Consider the following 26,759-nt stretch of genomic DNA (forward strand, 5'->3'; position numbering starts at 1 on the left):
ATATATATCAAGAAATAAATTTCGTTTCCAATGGCCAGAAAAACGTCGTGGCTCGTAAGTGAAAGAATAGATAGCGAGTTCAAGAAACCGTACTCTTTTAACCTTAGTTTGTTATAATCCTTAAAATCTAAAATCTGATAAATGTGGTAAATGAAGAGAACCTAAAAAAAAGTACTCATCAGATATAGTTTCTTGTTTCCAGGCAGCGAAATCGAAGCTAAAAATACTCCGAAATGCAACTTCGGTTTTAAGCCGTGTTGCACTCTTTTTTTTTTCTTTCTTTCTTTCATACACTAGGAATCAGAATTTTTGAAACTTCAATAACTTTCTTTTTTAATTATAAATATTAACGGTCTGGACAAGATATCCGTATCTTGTATTCAATGTATTTCTAATTAATATGTCTTTAAATAATATTTTATTAAAATTGGTTTTAAATATTTTGTTTACTAATCGTAATTAGTTTTACATTATTTAATTGTTCCATAGATCTCTAATAGGAAGGTCTTTATGCACAGTATAATGCATGTGATATGTAATATTAAACACAAACTTCTAGTCTCTCAGAAAACTTTCTTTTAACTTAACTCTTGTTTCCTTTCCTTAAATGTTTTTTTGTCAGATTTTTTTTTCAGTTAAATGTTACCTAATGATAAGTTTTATCTGCTTCCCATCGGTGCAGAAAGTAATATTTGGAGAGCTTCTATCAATTGAAATTCTTTTCCTTAACATTTAGCCAACCATCTGCGTTACAAGGATTTTTAAAGCTAATACCCATGCTTAGTAAAGACCTTTGCATCTTTTCCATTTATTGAGACCTTAAATCACGATATTGTATTTGAATTCTCAAAATTGCAGTTAATAAATTGCATGGTCACAAAAGCACACGAAGAAGTGACTGACCGACATTAAGCTTCAAAAATTATTCGCATCTTTCATAAGATCTTGAAATAATTAATTATAATGACGATAATGATAATAGCAACATAAGAATAGAAATCAAATCTTACTGAGTTTAGAATTACAGATGCGAGATTTGTACCTCACACTCAGAGTAACTATTTGGCAATGTTCTATAGTTCATTAAATATTGTAGGAGTGATTAGTAGTATATATCCAACAATCAGTTATAAACAGCAACTCTGTCAACAACACGAATGACATTTTTCTCATCAAACTAACTGCTCGGGAAACGACTTCGACTCCTGTGTGCTTTGAAACCTTTAGAACTAGTCTTTTGGCTTGTGTGATTATGACAAAGCCTCGGGTGCTATCTGATGGGAGGGATGCCTTCGTGGAGAACTTTCTTAGGGAAACTGGCTCGTATACGCGTTACACATGGGGAAAACCACGAAAACGCCCACGCAGCCAGCCCGTTCGCGGGATTCGAACCTCAGACCGAACTACCAGTGTTCAGCGAATTAAGGGAAAGAACAGAAATAGCTCTTAGAAGAAAAAATTTGAGATTGCAGCTACAACTTGCATTTGGACACCAAACTGTAATCAAAGTACATAACAAAAACGTCTCAGTCATTTACTACCCAATATTTATTAGTTTTATTTGACAGTAACTGCTCAAGAGAGTTAGAAGTAAATTTTTTACACATACATGGGAAAGAGAGGAATTTTGCATTCAGAACCTTTGTATTTTATTTTTAAGGATATTAATGTATTTCGATCTAATTTTGAACATCGAGGTAGCATTAATATAAATTGTAATATTACAAATAATTTTTAAATTTTGAATGCTTGACATTTTGAGCAGTCGTACAATATCGTGTGTGTACCTTTCATTTTATTTTATAAACTGGCAACTGAAACTTTGCATCACAGGAACCTGTCTCAAAATTTGGTACTCAAATATTGGAGCTACTTTCACAAGGAGGGCAAATTGTTTATCAGAACAGCTTTTGCAACTCACGAGAAAATGAGAATGTTATTTGATATAAATTTTAACTATCTGCTAAAAGATAACTTTAAAAAAAATATTTTGTGGAGTATAATTTTGAGTATTTTCAAAAATATTTCTACTTCAGGATAAAGTAGTACATAAAAGATTATGCAAGAATGATCTTAAAAATATTCAACTGTTAAAAATTGCATGATTTGCTTAATTTGTTATTGCTTAATTTGTAATTGCAAAATTTCATTTATTAAGCACTATGACAGTATCGCAAAAATTTATTTCTGTACTTAAGAATATGGTATGTCAACTAACCGTTAATACATAAATATCGTCTAATCCAACAAAGCTCAGACTTAGGGCTTATATTTTAGGGGTTCGAAACAGACCTATAATTCCTCGTACTCTTCCTTTCATCACGAAAAATCAGCGCAATGGCGTTGGGGGAGAGCTTTTGAAAGAGCACTGTGTCTTGGACCCCAGACTAGCTAAATTGGGCCTTAAAATCCGCTCATATATCTCTTTCGGAAGATCGTTTTCGAAGTAAAAATATATTTCAATCAGACTTTATAGTAGTTAAATCAGCAGAAGCACTTCATGTGATTAAAAAGTTGTAGTGATGGGAGTAGAAAATAATTAAAAAATGCGCAATGTAACTTGTTTTTAATTAATGTATTAATTTTATGCCTCTTGCATATATAATGCAATAAATTAAAAAGTTTTTTTTAATTATAAAATCTTTCGACAAATAAATAAATTTTATGCAGCTTTTCCTGTATCCCAATCTTTCATTCATTCAATTTACCTGAATAATGTAATGCAGATATAAATTCATATTAACAACTTCTGAAATAGAGCTGAGTCACGATTATCCGATATAAACGGGACTGAATTATGGTCAGGTAATGAACAATATCGAATTACCCGGAAATATTAGATCGGTTATCGAAACGGACCCGTTAAACAACAAACACAATTAAAGATAAATGTATTTTATTACAAACTTGGTGTCGTAAAAAAAAAAAAAAAAAAAAAAAAAAAAAGCGTAATCATTGCACAATAATAATCACTACGCATAACCAATACGTAATTTTATCACTTTTTGAGTGCAATAGTAAAATTATTTTATTGAAAAATTAAAAACAAGGTCTATTACGATAAAAAGTACATCCTTCACAAATAACAAAAAAGGGGGGAGGAAATGTACTGTGGTAGATGTTAAAAGTAATAGTAATAAATATATGTTTTTATGGTATATCGGGTACTTAAGACTTCACTGTGCTTCTTAAAATACCAGTATCGCAATTTCTTACAATTCATGAAGGAAATTAGAGTCATAATTAAAAACTCAGATCATCATAAAATAAAACCGTCTCATTTTTTATATTTTATTTCTGCATTTAAAAACTTAAAACAATTCCATTATATTTTCGTGTGATTGACTACGTATTTTAGAATTTCAAAACACACACACACACACACACACACCAAAAAAAAAAAATATTTTTCCCCCCTTACAAAAAAATCAGTGATTTCTGTTTCATTTTGTAGCATTCAAAAACTTTTGTAAAGGTCTGAGTAACGTAAAATCAGAAAAAGTGAAATACAAATATATGAGCACACATCTCTAATGTTCTGTAAGTAGCGCAGCGATAACTTTCAGTTTAACTAAGTATCAGATTTCCACATTAGTGGTGTAGAAATCAGTGTCTGGCCTAGGCTTCGACCTTCGATTTTTAAGTTTACCTCATCTTTTGGTCCAATCAAGTGAATAAACCGCCGGTAATTTAAACCTTATTCAGTTTTTCCATGTGGAACGAACGTTTTGAATGGGATTTATCTCAAAGTAAATTATGTATTACTCAAATTAGTGAAACGTTTATTATAACAGAATAGAACAACCATCTCGTACACATAACAATCGTATTAAAATAATTCACCATTTAAGTATAAAGGACACTTTTTTTTAACGTAGTTTTTTATTTATTTTTTTAGCTTGAATAAAAATCTCACGTTCTTAGCAAAATTCCGCTAAACTAACAAAAGAAAAAATTATCCCCCCCCCAACTCAACAAAAATTCCTTCTGTGCGAGTAAAATTCCGGCAAAAGTGGTAAAGACTTAAATTACAGATTTCTCGAGCAAAACGCATTGGTTATCTTAAAAAAAAAAAAAAAAAAAAAAAAAAAAAAAATTAACTAAAATAGGTCAGTATTTTTAGTTATTTTTCGAATAAATAAAAGAACACGCTTTTATCATTTAACTATAAATGATAAAAGGGATGTTTCAGCCAGTTTTCTATGTAAGAATGTCTTATGTTTCTTTAACTTAATCCAAAATCTCTTGCTCCCTTATCTTCATTGATCGGCATTTAAAAGAATGTTTAAGCTAAATAATGGTTCTTGGACATTCTCGTTTGTCAGGCATTGTTTCCTCGCACAAATTTCGATTATTCGTGAGAAAGTGGATGAAAATAAAGTATCTTAATTTCAAATAACATATTTACAAAATTTGACTTCAGAAATTGTATATTGCTCTATTTCAACCGAATGGAAGCAAACTAAATTGCTCTGGGTATGCATATAGAAGTCACGCTAAATAAGCTAAGGAGAGCATTCATCTGGAAAAGCCACAGAAAATAATTATCCTAAGCTAAGGTCAAGGATGCCAGAAGATGTGACCATGAATGATCGAATGAGGTGATTGTGTGTAATTTAAGTTAAAAATTTCAATATCTAGATTCAAATGTTGTTAATAAAATCTAAATTCTTCTCAGTTATAGCAGAAAGAATGCGCCGAAGAACAACTGGTAAAAATACTAATAAAAAACAACAAGAATCGATAAATTTTCATGACTGTAGTTTTGAAGGTAAAAAAAGAGCCTCTTTCTTCAGCTGAAGGTGTGAAAATGACGACTGAGAAACGTGCTTACACGATAATAAAGGATAAAAGATTCGAGAAAGATTGTTCGTTGTTATCGTGTAAGCACGTTTCTCTGTTGTCATTTTTGTTCCCGCCGCAGCCGAAGAAGGAATTTCGAATTAAACTTTGAAACTGTTGTCTTGCAAATACTATATGCATGTTACACCAATTCTTGTTGCCAGTTATTAGCAGCTTTAACGCCTTTTGAATTCTTTTAGATGATAATTTATAAATGCTTTTTCTGATACGTTAACATATTACTTCTCTCTAAATTTTTAACGGTTAACTTATATTTTAAATAGACAATATAAATTTAAAATATTAGTTATTAGAGTTGCGCTACAGTTAATTAACTGTAGAAATGCAGCTCCTTTTTTGAGTAACGCACAAAATATTAGAGATTAATCTTAATAACATTCTTTCTCAGCCCAATTTAGCGACCCTAAAATGAAAGGTGTAATTAAGTGAAGCATACTATTATTATTTAGACATGCTTAAAAGTACTACAGTATTTAACCCTTGCACTTCAACTATGATTTCCTTCTTCATGAACAAAAAAATTACTAATTCTGAGTTCCTGAAAACAGTAGCCGACCTCAACTCGAACATATTTCTAAAAATGATTCTTTTCCTCACATTAGCATTTAAAAGCAACCTATTTAATTCTTTAATGATACCTTAAGTTACGGAACCACCCACCAACGGCCGAGGGAATAAGATCGCTAAGCCCTGGTATCTCGATCAGGGTTCAAATCCCAGTGGTCAGGCTGGTTGCATGGGAGTTTTTGTAGTTCGCCGATGTGTAACGCAAATACGAACCAGTTTCTCTCACAAAATTCTCTACGTAGGCACCATTCCCATAGGTAGATAATTCTTCTATGCTTTGCCGTAATCTAACAAATCCAATCCAGTCCTACACTATGGGGCCTACCAACGGCCAAGCGGTAAAGTCTCTGAACACTGGTAGTTCGGTCTGAGGTTCGAATCCCGCGAACGGGCTGGCTGCATGGGCGTTTTCATGGTTTTTCCCATGTGTAACGTGTATACGAGCCAGTTTCCCTTAGAAAGTCCTCCACGAAGGCAAACCTCCCCTTAGGCAGATAGCCCTAGTGTGCTTGGCCATAGTTAAATAAACCAAACGAAACCTACACTATGAAATTAGTATGAAGGGAAATGTAAATGACATTCAAAGTGGTTATTTCAGGATATATTATATCATAATTTTAGTGCTTTTGAAGTGTTTATTGCAAGCTGTCCTTATTTGATCAATACAGGAAAACGCAGAAAATTTCAATCTGTATTTATTTGCGTCAGCAAAATGCGGAAATGATGGCGGTAAAAATGAAAATATTAATGTCACCTGTCATATTAATGTCACCTGTCATTAAACACCTGTCATAAATATAATATTTTTTATTATTGAATGTTAATTGAACATGTAACAGATAAAGAATCGTAACAGGAAGCTAGCAGTTTTATTTTACTGTTTATTACCATAATTGCCTCCAACTGGCTAATAATTCATAAAGCAATACAAAAAAAAAATTCTTAATGATGCTGAACAAATTGAAGTTAACTGTGAAGTCAAAAACAAACACGTTATAAATTAATTTAGAATTCTAGTGCTTATAGAAGTTGATATGCATAAATGCTGCTTAATATCCTCATCAAATAATTCCTCATCATTAATTTCCTCATCAAATAATGCATTACTGAAAAATTATTTTAAATTAAAAAACTGAATGTTAATTCGTTTAATTTAATCAAGAAAAGTAAAATATTTTCGGAGCTTATAATGCATTTTAAGACCTTATATAAAGGATCCCACTGGAAAGTTTTCTTATTGAAAGTATTACTTTTTAAGATGCTCAATCATTATTACATTATATTAAGGCAGAATGAATACATGAAATGGATCTTAATGCTTAGAGTATACCGATTGAAATGAACTATCGGACTTCAATGGTCAAAATTGATTTTAATTGTAATCGATTAACATGTAGATCGATATTGTTATTTTTAAACACTGTTTTAAATGTATCCAATATCGATTAAATGTACGATAAATAAATAATATATTTATAGATATTTAAATGATACCTAAACTGCTTTCTAGAGCAGGAACGAATTATCCTGCTGAATACCAGGAAAAAAAAAAAAAAAAAAAAAAAAACACCAAAGCATCAAACTGCTTTCTGGAAACACAAGTATGTACACTACAGTGTTTATTCCATGTGTGCATGTACGTTAAATTTTGTATCATGGAAAAACTATTTCTTTGTTATTTTAATTTCTTTTTTTTTTAAATTTATTTATATTTTTTCATGATTATTGAATAGACAATATTTAGTTTCATACAAATGAAAAATTATTGAGCACTGCAAAATGACTGCCACGATCTCGAAATACAAGTCACATTTATTGCTGCGCAACATATAAATGTGGCCACATGAGTTACTTTCGCACACAGTTTAGAACGCAGGGTGTAACAAAGGTTCAACCACAAAAACCTTAAATTTGGAAGTAGAGTGTGATCTTAAGTGGCTGTTAGTTTACAAATTTTGTGACCCAGAGTTTTTAACATGCGGTACACCAAGTGTTAAATTCTTAGAATATGTCAAGAACACGTAAACCAAAATTTTTCAATATATATCAGAATGAATTTTAACTTAAATATTTATCTGATTAAAGTCGTCTTTTGGGGGATTCATTCCCCAACCTCTTCCAAATTTTTAAATCTTAGAAATGAAAAAAAAAAAAAAAAAAAAAAAAAAAAAAAAAGGTCTTGGGAAGGAAAAATCAACTGTTTACCTCACGAGTTAAAGAAATTGCGTAATCCATTAGTTTTAAGACATTAAAAAACAAGTAAGAACTAAGTTTATACATCCGACATTTTTTTTTTTTTTTTTTTCAGAATGACAAACGTAATACAGTATAGTCTCTTTTAACCTGCTATTATGCATGAGCTCTTGAAAATGAATTAACTTTTTGGAAACATAGGGAAAGAAAAAGTGCGTATATAGAAGCTCTAATAGAAATTAGAATAAGAAATTCCGTAAAATGTCGTATTACGCAACTTGCGTCTCCGAACGTAAATTAAGAAGTTAACAAAAGCGGAAAACAGCCTGACGTCTTGCGTAAGAAACCCTAGAACTAAAAGCCTATTACATTTCTGACTTACGTCTAATGTTTCAAGGGCAGATAATTTGTTTCAAAATACATGATTCAAAAATTATCTCGAAACCCCACTTGCATATCTCCTCAACTTGATTAGGTCTTTTGCATTTTATTTCTGTTTGACTACTTACTGTGAATGAAAAGCATTTTTTTTTCCTTTTTTCTGTGAACTGATTATTTAATGTCTTACGTCAAATATCCTCTGAAATATTATGTGACAACTGAAGCGTTCATACTCATTGCAAAGCATATCTTTCACACAATTTAACCGGGTTATCTCCAGCAGTTAATAATAGTCAATAATTAATAATAGCTAATCCAGGAATTAATAGTGGTCGAAGACTTTTAATTTCATTTGTCCGAAAGTTTTATTGTAATAATTTGCTCCCTCATAGTGTATTTCAGTAATCTTCACAATTATAAATTCAAAACGTAGTGAACAAGTACAGAATTTCCAGGTTTTTTTTTTTTTTCCTTCTTTCCAATTATGATAAAAGAACTTAATTTTTTAAATATAATTCTATAAAATGCTGCTGCGTAATTTGGAGATCTTTTCTTAATTGAAATGAATTTTTATGCATTTCTTGTCCAAAGGGTTTTGTTATTATCAGCGATTTATATAAGAGAACTGCCCGATTATGAAAATTAATCCTAAGTATTTTTGCGTTCAGTTCTGAGAGTGGTAAAAGGTCATCTTCTTACCGGAGGCCAAAAAGCCTTATCTTTCGAGATGGCTGTACATTTTACTTCCTTTTCAACAACTGTAAATCTTTATTTCGACCTCTAAGTAAACGTGCAGGAATCATTTCAAACCTTTCCTGATTTATCTCTAACCATGAATGAGTGAGGTGTGAGTAGCATTAATAGTAGATTAGGCCGTTAAAAGAAGCTAGAGTGAGATGTAGAGTTTATTTATTTATTTATTTATTTACTTATTTTTTTGGCTTAAGATAGGGGGAAACAATTTTATTTTTTCAACACGTTAAGCTACATATATCTGCTCGAAAAGCAAACAAATAAAAAAACTTACTTTAAATTCTCATATAGAGTTTGAAGCTATTTTTCTCATATGAAGCTTCCAAGTAAATATTTCCTTTTCTTTAAATTTAACGATGTTAAGACTTTTTATATTGTACGTTTTATGACTTAAAGGACTTTTGATTTATCTTACATTTTTATTCCTTCAGTATTTAAAATATGAAAGCCACTGTTTGAATGTTCAGTGTAGCATTAACGATTGTTACTGTAAGTACAATTTAAACTACAAATTAATGCTTAATACACTTTCAAGATAGTTATTAAATGCGATAGAAATTTTAAAGTTAGAAAAATCGGTGTGTATGTAAATTTCTGGAAAGGTATGAAAGAAACGGCAACATAACTCCCAAACTCAAAAAAGTACATAGCAAATCGAGTTACTGATTGATCCTAATGACTGGCTACGTATTAATACACTTCGTTAAGCAGAAAGTAAATGCGCCTCTTTTACTGTTCTAATCGTTTTTCTTTCTCAGCGCTTCTTTGACGGTACGAACAAAGGTACGGTGTGTGTATTGGTGTGTGTATTTAATTATGGCAAAGCACACGAGGGCTATCTGCCTAAAGAGAGGGATGCCTTTCGTGGAGGACTTTCTAAGGGAAACTGGCTCGTATACACGTTACACATGGGGAAACCCACGAAAACGCCCATGCAGCCAGCCCGTTCGCAGGATTCGAACCTCAGACCGAACTACCAGTGTTCAGCGTCTTTACCGCTCGGCCGCTGGTGGGCCGAAGAAAGGTACGAAATACGTATTAGAATTATGTACGAAAGACTGAAAAAATATTCCCTTAAAAGTGAAAGATTAAGTTTTGAAAAAAAAAATATCATTGCAATATTATAAAATTTAAAATATTTCTGCATCTGGGGGCATGAGGTACTACAATGTTACCGCTCTTTTACGTTAGAAGTAATGTCAATTGTATTTTTAAAAAGGTTACAAGTAATTCAGTTCCTGGGACGAATTAAACCTCTAGCCTCCTGTAATTTTGACATAGGAAAGGCATTCATATTCCTTAGCCAAGATGATTCATTTGCAAGGAGAATGAGATTGACAAAGATCACTCTAAATTCATGCCTTCACTTGGCTGTGCTTATTTATGCCAGCATCTATTAACGCCTAGGTCATTAGTTAACAATTTTATTGAGTTCACCTTGACCGACGCTCTTCAAGCCGTGTTCCAATTTCACAGTAGACAAAAAAGAGGTCATACGCGGACAATCCTAAAACTGATTCAAGCTAAGTTCTTTTTTGAGTCTATATTGGCTTCAGTTTATTTTCTTACGGACCTCCCATGTTACACTATGCCAGTACAATCAAAAACTAAAACAACATGCTTAACTGTCTTTCATGGTAAGCAAATTTTGTATTGTTTTCACAATATAATGTTCTTTTGATCCTCACAGCTGATTAGATCAATTGAATGAAAATTAAGAGACTAATTGCCAGTCTTTGGCTTTTTATGAAATAATATCAGAGCATTGTACAATATTGCGTATGTGAATAATTATTTCTGAGGCTCAGTGACAAATTATTAAAAAAATAATTACAATATCTCAAAAGAATCTTATTGTTTCAGTTTTCTTAAATTGTTTGAGTCAGCTGTTTCATAAAAATCTTAAGTTATGAATTTTACATTTTCTCGTAAATTTGTAACTTTTCTAATTCAGTATTAGTAAATTTTAGCTAGCAGTATCTCTTTTGAAAGAAAATTTGGAATAGAACTTACTCGTACCTTTTATGCAATTTCTTTTAAAAGAAAATAGCTGAAATTATAAGCTCAAGTAATATTTTTTCACTTTCTAACGCTTTCTTAAAATGACTCCGTTATGTTTTATTTTATTTTTAGTTGTAAAAACTCTACATTCTTTACTATCCTAAGCAATGTCTAGACAATTTTCTCTTGAATAGTCTTAATAAATTTTATATTTTTCATTGCAATTATCATACAACCTTCAGTGTTTTATAGTAAGATTTTAGTGATTTATAGCTACAAAATAATTATAAAATAATTATAAAATGTATCACACGTGTTCGTATTAGTGTCAAAAAATCAATCAAAAATATACACATCTCTTTCGAATTATATATATATATATAAATATGCATATTCAATATATATACACGAGCACATATAAAGTTCCCCCCCTTTTTTTGTTATGAGAGAGAGGTTTGCTTTTTATTACTATTATTATTATATTATTTTGCTATATAATAATATAAATTATTACGTGTTTTACATAAATAAATTTTGATGGGTGTTTGACGCATAATTAATCCCTTTAAACACCATAATAATTAACAGAGGATAATCAAATAAAATTGTCATTAAAATAAAACAGATATATGATTAACCAAAGATAACCAGTATTAATTTTAGACGTCAATTAAAAGTTAAAAACAAAAAAAAAATATTTTTAATATTCATTTTTATCGTTCATTGAATTGAACAAATAGAAATAGAAGGGGAGATGACGAGTTACTAGAAAAACGCGAACAGAACGTAAAAACTGCGATCACTCCTAAGTTTCTCATTTTTTTTCCCAACCATAACCACTCGAAACAATATTAGGAGGAGCGTCTCTAAAAATTTTTTTAACGACTAGAATTTATGTTTCGCTCATAGCAACATACAACTGACGCTCTAACCTTCAAGGTGACTCTCAATTTCTGGTGCATTCGAACTAAAAGTTCGTCTTTTTTTCACCAGAGAATGCCTGAGGTCCTCGTTCTACCAGTTTAGCCACAGCGAGGTTATACTCAGTGCTTCGTCCCCTCTATATTGACCTGAGACGGATTTGTTTTACTTTCCGATCAACAACCACATTAACAATGAAGAAAACTATCATACATATCGACAGCCTACAGGCATATAACTAATGTCTAATGATTCATTGCCGGGAACGCCAATAGAAATACTGGCCTACCCAATGATGGTCTAGTTTTTAACTTAAAAGCTTTCTGCTCATCTTTTGCTGTGCAGTCAGAGAAAACCAAAAGACTATTGAATTCTTTTCTTTGAAGCGTTTGAAAATATCCCAATCCACGCTTAATTATATTTGCAATTTTTCTTCCAGATTAATATATAGGAAATGTAAGTTTCTTTGTATTTTTCTAATATTCCATGATAAACATTTTCATTGTTTTATGATAATAAACATGTTAATTACATCATTTTAGTTAGCTTAGTTACATCATCCTCTACTTCAGATAAATGAGGTAACTAATGCTATTAATAATATTTAAAAAAATGTTGCAGAATCAGTCTCCTTTCCACAGTGCATTTGGGTAATAAAATGTACATGTATTGTGAATACTTCTACAGGTTCAGTGTCACTATGTTTGCAAACTGACTGAGAAGTATAAAAAATTAATAATAGAATTTATTAAATTCACATCATTTTCTGCAATCAGCGCTCACAACTAAACATCTATTTAGTAAAGAGGTCTATGCATTTTTTTTACGCTGTATCCTAACTTCTGCTTTCCATATTTTACTTTCTGACTTGTTAGCTTAAGGGGTAAATCGAATTAACACGTGAAACGTGACCTCGTACTTACGAGACAGCGTTAGACAACTTTTAATTTTGCAATCATATGTTTACATATAATCATATTTTGTTTCGAACTTTAAGTATTTGTTAACAGTAGCTAGAAAAATATAGCTGCACATGCTATTCATGACTGTATTTTGCAACTCTAAGATAAACCCTCTTCCGCCATTTTTATATTACTATTACCAAATACGGGATTCTAAGTGCTGTATGTAGACCGCGGCATTTCTTAAAGTTAGTGCTGGGTAATTGATTTGAATCGAAAGCAATGCTCAGTCGCTAAAGTGTTGAAAATTTCTTTCCCTACAGCAAAATTCTGAGTTACAGAACTTATTCGGTTATTTCGAGAATTACTTCACGGCATGTATTGAACTTATAATTCAGTTTTGGAATAAATTAATGTTTAATTTACTCAAATTTTCCTTCGTTCTGCATAAGCTTCGTTATGAATATAAAACTGCAATTAAAAGTTTAACGGATTAAAAATTTTTTATGAAACATAAAAAGCATGCTTTGAGAATCAACGAAAGACCGCAATTATGTATAAAGTAAAGCTCACTGGTTGAGTGCGCTCGAAGTACGCAAAGAAAGAAATGCATGGCTTTAGCAATGTTTTTTTATTATTTACAATAATGGAAAAAACGCCTGCAAGAATTATAAATTGGATATATCTTATATCACATTTATTTGCTGTATGATAAATAACATCAAGTAGAGATTAAATATAAATCATTAAAGAAGTACATATTTTGCGTTCAGTTGTTTCAACAGCGTACTTATTTTATTGACAGATGAATTAATATTTTATTCAAAGTCGAATGGCAATGCCTTTTAGACTGCAAATGGGATGATAATTAAAATATCGTATGTTACGTGGAAAGGCAATTCATGTCAGAACCTTGCCTACACCAGCGGCCGAGCGGTAAAGTCGCTGAACACTGGTAATTCGGTCCGAGGTTCGAATCCCGCGAACGGGCTGGCTGCATGAACGTTTTCGTGGTTTTTCCCCATGTGTAACGTGTATACGAGATAGTTTCCCTTAGAAAGTCCTTCATGAAGGCATCCCTCTCCTTAGGCAGATAGCCCTCATGTGCTTTGTGATAATTAAATGAAGAAATAAACCAAACCATGTCAGGATCGTCGACAATAGTTGCTCAGTAACGTAACGTTGACTAGAAACGAAAAGCCCGCTGAGCACTGGTAGTTCGACCAGGGTTCGAATTCTGCGAACGGGCTGGCTGCCTGGACGGTTTCATAGTTTTCCCATGTGTAACGTGTATACGAGCCAGTTTACCTTAAAAAGCCCTCCACGAAGGCATTTCTCCTGTTAGGCAGATAGCCCTTATGCCCTGTGCCATAATTAAATAAATAAAATAGAAATGGAAAGAGAGATGTCTTTCCAGTGACAATATTAACCTTCTCTGGCTTAAGACAGAGCTGCCTATTCCATGAACTGGAATTCTGTGACAGTTATTAAGTTATCACTTTATATATGCACTTATATATATATATATATATATATATATATGCGTGTGTGTGTGTGTGTGTGTGTATTATATACAAGATCCTAGCAATTAAAAACATAACGTGAATTAAAATACAGTTAATTTACTGCATCTCAAATCTTCATTTATGTTGACACTTTTGTAATAATATTTATTAGGAAAATACTTATTATCTAGAATTTAATCTTTTTAATACATATTTTCTCAGATCTGGTATGTTTCCCAAGAAATTATCATAGTATTTAAATAAATACTTATATTTTTCATTCGGAAAATAAAAATTATTTTTGCAAACAAATTAAATAAAAATTTTTAAAGTATTTGTCTAATCCCGCATATTAAAGACTGTTGAATATTTCACTTATTTCGTACTACGAGTAGCATGATTTGTTTCCTTTTCATAATTTCGCAAGGAATATACCAATTTAATGCCGAAGAAGATTAGTTTACATTTCTTACTTTACGTGGGGCATTCGAACAGAATGAAATCCAGATTTCATTTACCGTAGTCGTAGTTTTTGATTTTTCTAACCTTCATTTACAAAACTGTTATCCATTCATTCATCATTTGTCTAATCCCGCATATTAAAGACTATTGAATATTTCACTTATTTCGTACTACGAGTAGCATGATTTGTTTCCTTTTCATAATTTCGCAAGGAATATACCAATTTAATGCCGAAGAAGATTAGTTTACATTTCTTACTTTACGTGGGGCATTCGAATAGAATGAAATCCAGATTTCATTTACCGTAGTCGTAGTTTTTGATTTTTCTAACCTTCATTTACAAAACTGTTATCCATTCATTTAACCACTCCGCACTTCAACTTTTAGCATCTTTTCTCCTGAATCGTTTTTTCGACGAGAAACTAGTAAAAGTCACAAGGATCCTTCTTAGAGATGCCCTATACTAAAGGTACCGGAATCTTGCCCACAGTGTTCGACAAGCCAGAAACCACCACAACAGTACCCAGGCATAAACGCACCGGTTTTTGTTCTGAAGATCAGTTTTTAACTTGAAAAAAAGCAATTGTCACAAAGTTGCCGATACCGATACGTCGAAGTTCCTCTACAAATAGCGTTTTAATTTGCTTCTGTGATTAACTAGGCAAACTAAAATCCTACTTACATATGCAACTTTCAGTTGGTACGGACTTTGAACTGTCGGGAAGACCAGTTCATTTGCTTGCTGCCAAATAACTTACTGAAGGACTCAGTTTTAACAGCGGTGAGCGGCGAAGCATTGTTTGAAAGAAGTACCATATTTTGAGTAAGCATTCCACCCTTCTTATTTGAAGTGTTTGGTGTAATTTTTACAGAGTTTCACAGTAAACTTCTAAGTTTATCATTTTATCCCAAGACAAAAATATCATAATAAAAGTTTTATGTCGGTCTTAAAACAAAATATGTATAATCTTTTTGTTGAAATCCCTAGCTGGATTTTCAATTTCAAGGTCATTTGGAATTTTAGAGGCATCCATGGATTGATATTTCATTCTTGGAACTGCATGAGATATCCATGTCTTGTCGACTTTACTGATGGGATTAAGAATTCGTCACCTTCACGAAATAGAGAGCGAAGAATTTGTGAATGGCGAATTTTCTTGTGTTCTTCAGAGAGGACTTTTGGGACACAGGGACAGTAGAATTATTAATAATTCAGTTTCGAAATTTCTGACAGTTCGGTGAAGAAGTACTCTTGATATTCATGGAAAATAACGGAGAAAGAAATGAGACAAGGAAGTACTAGTTTTTGTGAATTTTTCTGTAGATAGCTGTTTGTGGACATATTTTCTGTCATCTTTCACCACAGTCGTTGCAGTATTCATTATGAACAATGTCAAGACATTTGTTAAATTTTCTTTACCATCTTCTCACCATTGAAACAAATATGGAACATGGTCCATAAATTTCTCAGATTCGTTGTTCGTTGAATGTCTGTTAGTAGTACTTTTCACCAAAAAAAAAAAAAAAAAAAAAAAAAAAAAAACCTAATAACAGACTTATTTCACATTTGAATGAAATTTGAAGTCTTCTCAATATTTAAAAATCTTAGAATGGTGTGAAAATTATAAAAATTCTGTAGTGTGTGCTTAAGTTACAGTTGAATGTGAAGAATCTTAAGAACTCGTAAGCGAATAATCGCTTGAGTTCGTGAGACAATAATTAAACTTGGAAAGGGTTAAAAGACCCTTTATTCCAATAAGATTTAACAGAACTCCGGCTTGGAGTTTACAATAAAGCCGACACTCGGGCTTGAACTAAGGAAATTAAGAATTAAAACTTAACTAAACAGATATAGCCGAAGCTGTCAAGACTCTAACGGAGTTGGCCCCTTAACGCTAATTGACTGCGAAGCTATCAAGGGCCGAGCGTAATAATAGCTTAATAATGAGTAGCCTAAAAAGGCGAACGCGTGCTAGCCAGAATCTCTGGTTCTCTCTGACTAAAACAGTAGAACTTCGCGGTTAAATACCGATCTTCCTCGATTGACTCAAAATACCGATCGGTTAAATACCGATCTTCCTCGATTCTCAAACTTGATTCTAAAACTACGTTCTGGCCGGAAATGGTAAGTTGAAATTAAGAAGCGATAGGAAAGGAAGTTTAACTCAAAATTGAACTGTTAACAAAATTAACATAATACTTACAAAATGTTTCAGGAATAATGTTTAATTCCCAAGATTTTAAAAATGTCATTTCCCATTTACAATTAATCTCATTATTTCGTGTTAAAGCTGCTGTGAAAAGTAACTTAAAAATTTCTGAAAATGCTTCATATTTCCAAATGTTTCAATATTTTCAAAGTAATATGCATTCATTTATCAAAGATTTAAATTTAATTATTAATAAAACGTTAATTACATAATAATAGCTCACGTTTATATGGCACTCAGAGAAACAAGGTAAAAGAATAACTTAAAAATTATGTGGAAACTTTTTAGTAAGGAATTATTTGGGTAATGCATTAATTAAAAATAAGAGACCAATATTTATAATAACAGACTGAAAGTTTTCATCTTAATGAATTTAATTCGTCTTTTAATGAAATACACAGGCGGAATGGGAAAAAAAAATAATTGTGTGCATTAAGTAATTAACTGCATATGCATCAAGTGGGAGAAACAGGTTAAGTTTGAATAATCATACTCGACATGAATTTCTGTCCTAAAATATTCAGAAGCTTAATTTATTTGTCTTTATTCTTTCCTTGTGTGAAATGTTCAGAAGTCATTTTTTAACCTTTCGTTGACTTTTTTTCTCTGAGTGGAAGGAAAGATATTCATAGAAAAAAATACATTTCTACACATTTATAGGAAAGGAATTCCTATAAATGTGTATACCTATTCTATAGTATTACCTATTCTGAGTCCCTACCTCCTGGCCGGACTATTACAAAATATGTTTATTTGGCACAACTGCATTAGGTCATGATATGCTGCTCTAAATGCAGCTTGTATTGATCAATCGGAGGCGTTCCTTCAGGGCAATGCAAATCTTCACACAACATGAGTAACCCAAGAAAAGCCTTGATTAGGAAATTCAAATCCCGCATCGATATAAATCTGACCTCTCACGGACCGGTTATACATTTTCTCTCTGAGAAACTATACGGGAAGCTGAGAATCTCTAAATGCTGAAGCAATGGAAATAGTTGAAAAATATTTTCATTTCTTAGAGATAGAAAGTTTTAAGATAAACATATTTTTGGTCTTCTAGGGTATGCGTAAATTTTTGTATTCGCACAGTTTTTATTATCTTGTTTTGCACAACGCCGTTTATTTAGGTTGCTTTAATATAAGCATTCCAGATCATTTAAATATAAAACAGCAAAATATTTTAAAGAATAACATAATATATATGTTACGGTGAAACACCGAAATCTGGAGAATGTCGACTTTCACCGGTGAATGTCAACATTCACATAGTGTTTTGGTGTATGTCCAAAATATTTTCCAAATACTCTTATTTCTGACTTACACCGGTCAATGTCGACATTCACTATGTACTAATGGTGAATGTTGAACATATAACAATATTATATTTTTTTCTCCGTAATTCAGTCGCGAATAAGCGTACTTGAAACTTGAAATAAGAACTTAAGAACATAAGAACCTAAAACACACAATACATTCAAAATGAGAAAGGAAAATAATATAAGTTAAAAACTTACTTAATTATACAGTACGTTCTAAATGAGAAAATAAAATAACAGTAATAAAAAACTTACTAAATTATGTGATTCAAATCTTATTTATTGCAACAACTTAAACTATTATGGCTCTTTATGACCTCTCTTTTCGACTTTCACCAGAGCATATCTGTGATTGTCGACATACACTGGTGAGGGTCCGAATGTACAAGAATGTAGTACAATATTCTATCTTTCACAGACGTATTTGGTGAATGTTGATATTCTCCGGTGAAAGTCGACATTCTCCAATTTCTTTCTTTCACGATAACATATACAAAGTGGAGACTCGTCTCAAGACCAGATTCTGTGGTCGTAAGTTTATACATTTAAAATAAGCTGATTGGTTAGTTAATTAAGGCGAAACACGTAAGCTTATCTATCTGAGGTGAAGGGTATTTTAGTGGAGGGTTTCCTCAGGGTAACTGGTTTATACTGATGTTAGCTATGCATTAAAACAAGGTTAGTTTTCAAATAAAGCTTGGTTTTTCCCAACTTTGACGTCACTTACTTTCACAAGTTAGATGAAAAATGTAAAAACGGAATAGTTGGGGAAAACCATGAAAACTTCTCTGCGGCCAGCCCTTTCCCTGCCGTTTGAACTCTGGCTGAAGTACTCAGCAGTCTTATTGCCCTGGAAATATAAAAATAAGTATATAAATATAAAATAAATATATAAATTCGATTTATTCGGAAAAAATATACCGAAATTCGAAAAAAAAATATAAATTCGAAAAATGTAAATTCGGTATAAATTCGAATCCTGAAAAATGCTTGGTTGTATGTATGTATTCTCTCTTTCGCGCGAATGCAGTATCGGTCTAAGAGCTTGCGGTGGACAACATTTTCGATGATGAGATGGCTAAATATACAGCAGAGTAGCCCACTGGCGGCAACTGTTTTCGAGCAAGTGTCCAACCATTGGATTGTGGCCGAGTGGTTAAAGACTGCTTAAGTCCAACCTGGGTTCGTAGCCAGGTGAATGGGTTGGCTGCATGGTAGGTTTCCGTGGTTCTTCTCATGTGTTAACGTGAATATAAGTCAGTTTCTCTTAGAAAGCCCTCCATTCATTCATCCCTTATGCAGATAGTCCTGTCTGTGCTTTGCCATATTTAAGTAACCCAGCATAACCAGCCATTCGATTAAAAAAGAGAAAAAATAATAATGCATTAATGTAAGCTTTAAAGCGCAGCAAAGCTTACTGAGGTCAATGTCTGGTTAATGATAAATATGATGACAGAGTTCAGTAAAATTACAAATGGAATAAAATGTTTCTTTTGTTACAAGGGTAATTCTATTGTTCTCATTGTTATCAGAAACGATAAGTTTGCTAAGCTCCTCAAGTGACTTAGCTTTCTCATTACAGAAATATTACTTTCAGTATATTGTAGAAATATGCAAAATAGCGCAATTTCATGTACGCAATCAATTCTTATTATAATAATTCACTGGTAGATTTTCCTTTATTCAGGTGACTCGAGATGCATGACTTCGCTTCAAAATGCTTTCATGTACAGAAAATGAAACATTTAGGCTTTTATGTTTTTAGTTCCATTGACGTCATATTTACCACGAAGCGAATTATAAAGTTTAAATAAAAACATTTTGTTTTCCTTTTGAAAAATGATCTGGAGATAATTAATTTCGACATTTTCTTCTCCTTTTCAACGTAATTTCATACAGACACGAAATACCGGAAACGTGCAAAAACAAATACCCGCTTTCCTTCTTAGAAAATATACTGTTCATAATTCTATGGTTTTCCTTATTTAACTGTCAAATCATAGAACTCGCAAAATGTTACATAATAAAACAAAAAAAAAAACAAAAAAACAAAAAAAGAAGTCAGCAATATGTAACTTTGAATTTCAGTAAGTATCCTTAACATTTTTACAAACAAAAACCGAAGTTTTTTCTCCCTCCTCCTCCCCCCGTCCTCGGTTTATGTATGACGTGAAACGTTTAGCATATACGTGTATGTCAAACAGTTTGAAGGTCATGTACGGATGGCGCCTTCGCAAGCAACAGAATAGGAAGAATTCAATTAAGTAAATAATATAGAACAGCTTTTAGCTGATAAATTGTTGCTATTGCTATTGCAAAATTTTCTTTGAAAGATTCTTGATGACGTTATAGAAAAGTAGACAAAGTTCTGCGATTGACATTCAAATTATTTTTCTTATCTAATATTGCTTTTCATTAAACCGCTTTGCGGCTTTGCGTACGTTTTTAAAATGTAACAACATTTTGGGTCTAGGAAGAATTAGATTGTGAAAACATAATGTAGAGTTAGGAAAAATAAACTTGCGTTAAACTGAGAAGCGTTAAGTATGAGTGAATAAGAGAGGGAGAACAAGTACGAATGCTACAATCATAAAATTGTCGCAAAAAAGAGAGTTGCATGGTTAATAATTTATTTCATTAGAGGAACAGATATTAAATATTCAATTAAAAAGCTATAATCACTTTTTTTTTTTCAAATTTGTGATGCTATGAAATTTAGAAAAGTACTTCAAAGAACAGTAATTAAATGAAAAAGTTATGGAAAATAATGAAATATGATCATGTACTTCTATGTATCTTGTGTATGTAACATCTGAATATACAACAAAAGTATGAATTTAAAACTTACATTGGAAACCTCGTAAAGTCCAGGTGGGTTAACGTCTATTTGTATACTGGAGTAGCAGGAAACTACACAGCAGAAGGGCTCACGTACCCTTTATTAACTCTTTAAGAATTACAATGCGTCGACTTGACGCTAACAAACTTCGCCTACTTGGGCGGTAACTGAAAGTCAGATAATTGAAACTAGAAGTTGAAATGTTAACAAGTGATAAAACTAGCCTACAGGTCTCAGCGAGATTCCAGTAACCTCAAACCCCTTCTAAGCTAGTGGCAGCAAAGCAATGCAATTAAGCCACTTGAACCAGCAATAAACAAACGTACCTACGGTAGAAACGGCAGCTAGAGCCTAACTCTTCCTTTTCTCCTACCGAAACTCGGCTTTTAACTACTTCCTTCGAAATAGGAAATATGCATTCGTTCATGCGCGCTAGAACATTTAACTATTCTGGCACTGACAATTAGGGGAATGAAGGCTTATATGAAAGTTTCAAATAAAATTTAAAATTATTAGTTAAAATAAATATAAATCCCTACAACCTAATGCTTCCGAACTGCAGTTACACAAATTTAAATTATTGTAATTTTCATGAAATGTTTCATTGTTCATTCCAAGAATTTTGCAAGTCACAAATTTCGTGTAATTTTTTAAAAAACTGGACACTAAAGCTTGAATTGCTTGCATATAGTAAATATCGTGCGAAAGTTTAAATGATCCTAACCGGCTCCTAATTTTTATTAAACAATTTCGAGTTTTTCTCTATCCTTCAAGCAAATATTAGTTGTACATTGTAAGCTTACGAAAGGAATTTCGGATTTCGTAATGGATTTTGTAATGGATTTCGTTTAAAATAATTAATGAGCATCTTTTGCGAATTAGACTTATTCAGATGCTATCGTTAGAAACAACATATGCATAATGTATATTTCAGGTTTGAAATATGAACGAATTTTAAATGAATATATTAACAAAAAGGAATGCTCAAATGAGTGTATTGGTTTATCCCATTTTACACTCTTTCCACCCATTATTGAATTGACTCATAATTTGAAATCCATTTACGGAAAGCAATGTAAAAGAATTTAAGCATTAAAAACAAGTAGGTATACTAAAGGAAGAAAGAAAGAAATGTAATAAAAAAATTACAATGTCACAGTCCCAATAAAGATTTATGCCATATTAATTGAAAGAGAAGTTTACTCATTAGACAAGATTCATAGCTTACACCGGCAGTGCGGAAAGAATGCTGAACACTGATTTTTCTATCCGGGTTGAAACCCCGACGAACACACTGGTTAAATAAAAGCTTTTATGCTTTTTTTTTTTTTTTTTTTTTTTTTTTTGTGTGTGTGTGTGTGTGTGTGTGTGTGACGTGAGTACGAGCGAATTTCCCTTAAAACGTCTTCCACGAAAGCATCCCTTTCCTTCGGCAGTGTACTTCGCTGTAATCAAGTAATTATAACCTAAGCAGCCACATTTCTTTGAACTGAAAAAAGAAGCAATCCTTCGTCTAAATTTCCAATTAATCGGCTCTGATTTAGAACTGAAGTTTGAACCAACTAGATGGCTCTGAAATGTACTTGGATAAAATGGACTTCACTTTGCAAGCTGCTGTATTTTTAGAAAATCTTTATCTGTGTCTTAAAACCATTCAGATTAAGTCTAGGAAATGAACTATGTCACATAAGAATATAGCATAAACGTTTGTGCTGTAGTGATTTTTCTTTCTCTAGATGCTTAAAACAAACTTATATTCTCCTCCCTTTTTTTTCCAGGTATTTATTATCAACATATAGAATTGATCATGAGTCTTATGGACGAGTTGACTCCGAAGCAGAAAGAAGCTCTTGATGTGGTAAATTATATTTTTGTAGTCCTTACTAGTGATGATCTTAAGTTTTGTGCATGGTGCTTGTTTACAACCTTTTTGTTCTTTAAAAGTCTGCATATCAATGCGATAGTTAGTATCTGTTTGGTATTTTGGTTACTTTATTTGAAATATGAAAGTTGAGTTAGATGTTAAATTGATACTCTGAACAAGTAAGCAAATTAATGCAGCAAATCCTCAGTCTTATTTTCCTGTAATTTGCAAATGGATGTAAGTTTAAATAATAAACGTTATTAAAAGTTTGAAAAACAGTCCACTGCACATTTGTAATATACAGATAAAATATAAATTGTACGGAACCTAACTATTTAAAACATTAAATGCTGTTTCCTTAAAAACAACCTAGCGACTTGTCGTCCCGTTCCTATTCCTTCAACAAAGCAGCGCCCAATCCGAAAATAGGTTTAAAATTACAAACATTTTTGTTAGACCTTCAATCTGATGATTTATACAGCTCGTGTAACAGTGGAAGACTCCACGGCTTGCAGGTTTAACAGAACACAAACGTCACAATAAGTCTCGTATATTTTAAAATAAGAAAATTCTCAAAACATATTAAGTTTTGGCTTAAACCCTCGACCCACGGGAGTAAACACGGTTAGCAAAGGCTAAAGCCGATTTAAGTCAATTTACAAGCATCGCAAAAGCTAGGTGAAAATAGCAGAGGGACGATCAGCGTCCGTTTCTCTACTAACTTTAAGAACTCTGCTCTAATATGCATTACTAATTGCAACCTAATGGGAGATGACGAAAGTAGAAGGGATAGTATAGCCAAAATAATAAGATAAATGGGTTAATTTTAAGCATAAAACCGTACTAAATTGTTTAATTTTCTGAAAAAAATAAGAAAATGGGAGGAATGAGTGTAAAGCTCTTTGTAAGGAATTTTCTTGACTTGAAAAATTATTTATTATTGTTGAAATTATAGTAACGAAATTTAAATTTTACCATTTGCATCTTTTGATGACTGGGATACTACACCGTGGACTACTATGCATGTTTGCTGTAGTAAGTGAATTATGTTATATTAGCGGGACTTTTTTAACTATGTAGGTTTTTCAGCTCACAATACATAAAAATTAAATATACGACTGAAAAATTTCTTCTCTGTAGCTTAAAGGGAAAATGTGATGATCAGATATTATAGAGACATATTAATCAAGAATATTTAAATGATGCTATTCTGAGGCCTCATTCCTGTGATATAAACGTCTATGTAAGTTTATGCTGGCTTTGATGTAAAATATGGAGGGCGGGAACGATTTTAAAAATTGTCAAATCTTTAATTCTAAGAAAAACCATTACTATAAATGATAAGGTAATCTTTTAAGCAGTGTTAGGTATTTATTAAACTCAGGATTTCCCTTGCAAAATCAACACTGGCGGCGCTTAAACTGGGATAGCAAACAGAAATATTCATTAAAAATATAGTAGTGAAATAAAATATGGGAAATAATTACAGTACTGAATTAAAAGAAACAAGTTTTTAAATTAAGAAATTTTACTTTAAAATAATGGGAAAGGCAAGAATATAAATTAAGAATAAAACATAACACGGAAGACAGGGCACATGCAAATATTTTTTAATAAATTTAATTTCGTTTAATGTGATCACAGCCTAATTTTTTTATCTGAATATTTTAATATATATTTAAGAATAAATTTCAAGATTAAATTTAGTTTCAGTTTTAGAATTGAAAATAAAACTAGCCGGCAAAATTGCTTGAATGTGAAGATTTTATCGATTAACTATCAAACTTGCTTCTTATTTTAAAAACCATGTTTGTCAAAAATAGCTTGTTAAGTTTAGGCAATCCTGCTGAAGCTTGACGCGTCATTTTTTTTCTTTCTCTTTTATTTTTTTTATTTTATTATTTCTTATCTCATCTCAAGTGATTGCTTTAAAAATATCTTCCAACATCTTCGTACTTCATGGTTACAGAATTTTATACTATAAAATTTTTCAAATGTGAAAGAAAAAAAAATGGAATTCAACTGAACAAAGGCTCTGGTGCAATCAGAAAAATTATGACTTTTCTTACACATGACTGAAGACGGGAATCCATCAGCCCCAGCTGCAATTAAGCACTGACTGTTAGAGTAACCACCCAATAAAGTACTTTATAACCAACTTATACAAAGATTAATAAATAAATAAAATAAATAAAATCTGAAACGTTTCAGATTTTAAATTACGTCCAAAGGGGCGTTTTTTAACGTCTTGTAGTTACCTTTATTTATTAAATATCATGTTCTTTGCACTAAACCATAAAACTCAGTTCAATAGCAATGTTGCAAAATAATTTTAAAATGAGCATATCTTTAGAATTTCGGATACACAGTTCCGTGCGCTAGAGATAAAAAGGGTGTTTTTTTTTTTTTTTTTTTTTCGTAGTGTTGCTATTTCTCGCTTTTAAATCGTTGAATTTGTTACTCAAAAATTCGTTAAAGTTTTACAAAATATGAAATCGATAATAAAACAAATTCCAAATTTCAAATTTGGGCTTTGAGATGCCCATATTCTCAGTAAGATTACGTCATTTGAAATTAGATAGCTGTAGGTACCGTTGTTTTATCACAATGCGAGAAACATATATACATTTATGCAGATTCTTCGTTATTTAATTTCTTTAAATATAATACAGGGCGATAGTATTTGGTGGCAACGATTTGAAAAGTTGTACGCCATTTGTAGAGTTCCAACGCAAAATCGGAAAAAAAAAAGAAAAAAAAAAAAGATACTACATTTAAACTACATATAAAAGAAAAGTACTAAATATATATTTGTTTCCCTTTAACTCTTTTTGGCGCATTTTACAATATCCCCATCAAATCATATCATACAATAAACTTAACGTAAAACTTCTAAAAATAACATATACCCAACAAATATGAAAAAAAGGAAAAAAAAAAAAAAAGCTCTCGATTTACCTCCCTAAAGTCATCTGTAAAGCTTATATTTTTATTTATTTAAGTTTTTTCTTTACAGTAGAAAAATTATAGTTATAGTTACTTAGATTAGTTATTTTATTCACGGTCAGACTTTTTGATCATGTCATTGGATAATAAATCAGTGAACGTTTTAGGTCAAATTTGTTTGGTGAGTTAGAAACTGGTCGGACTATTCCTATTTACAATACTAAACAGTTTATCAATTTATTGCATATAATGGTTGTTAAGTAAAAGTGAGATGCTGACGCCAGCTGTCCACATTCAGATTCTCAATGTGAATAAAAGTTATTCATTCTACTGAAGGAAAACAGAATCCCTTCCTCCAAGTCTGCAACTATATTCTTAAACCCCTTGAAAAATCCATCAATTCTGTTAGCATCTGTCAAGAAAACTAATGTGAATTAGCCATGTGCCTAAAGAAGAAGGTATACGTGCTTTTCGTGTTCCATTTGCAGCTCCTACTGTACTTTCATCGCTTGGTGTCGAGAGGAGAAATAAACTTTTCATACTTTACCATATTCTCGCCCGAGATCCCAACAGAGGTTTAGCATATTACTCTTTGGGAATACAAGGATAGGATTTTCAGATGTGATTGTGAGAAAATTTTCACAAAGTACTCACAGAAAATGACTTTTGAAGAGTTTAGGTTCATTAAAAGGGCCTTACTGTCTATTGAGAAAACAGCATCAAACAAAAATGTTTGTAGAATCAGGAATTAATAAATAGAAATATCAACAGAAATATTTTTCTAGAAATTAAACATCAGTTTCAAGGTTATTTTTCTATGATTATTTATCATCTGAAACTGTCCCTTCATATAAATGCTTTTTTAAAGTACATATCTAATGCTTAATTCACTTATTTATCATTTTGTTTTTCTTATTTAAATGTTTTCTCAATTTGTATCGAAAATGGCTTATTCTTACAATTCCGGATCATAGTTTACTTTTCCTGGTCCCCAGGATGACCTTTGAATGAGGTTTGATTACATTTAATATCC

The 26,759-nt window shown here is 31.8% G+C and overlaps 1 protein-coding gene across 4 annotated transcripts in view; it reads left to right on the top strand.

The window, feature by feature from the left end:
• Nucleotides 1-26,759, top strand: part of LOC118188599 (SEC14-like protein 2) — a 123,451-nt gene that overhangs the window by 49,437 nt on the left and 47,255 nt on the right. For 2 of the 4 annotated variants that reach the window (XM_035359080.2, XM_085807259.1), the window contains exon 2: nt 22,695-22,774. In XM_035359080.2, the coding sequence (XP_035214971.1) occupies nt 22,724-22,774 (51 nt within the window). In that variant the 5' untranslated portion in view covers nt 22,695-22,723. Of the gene's footprint in view, nt 1-10,329; nt 10,395-22,694; nt 22,775-26,759 lie in introns of those variants that run through there. The other 2 variants (XM_035359079.2, XM_035359081.2) reach the window with 2 other exon arrangements.

This window comes from Stegodyphus dumicola, chromosome X1 (genome assembly GCF_044657685.1).
Source record: "Stegodyphus dumicola isolate Sdum_Otavi_A_Nest chromosome X1, ASM4465768v1".
NCBI lineage: Eukaryota > Metazoa > Arthropoda > Arachnida > Araneae > Eresidae > Stegodyphus > Stegodyphus dumicola.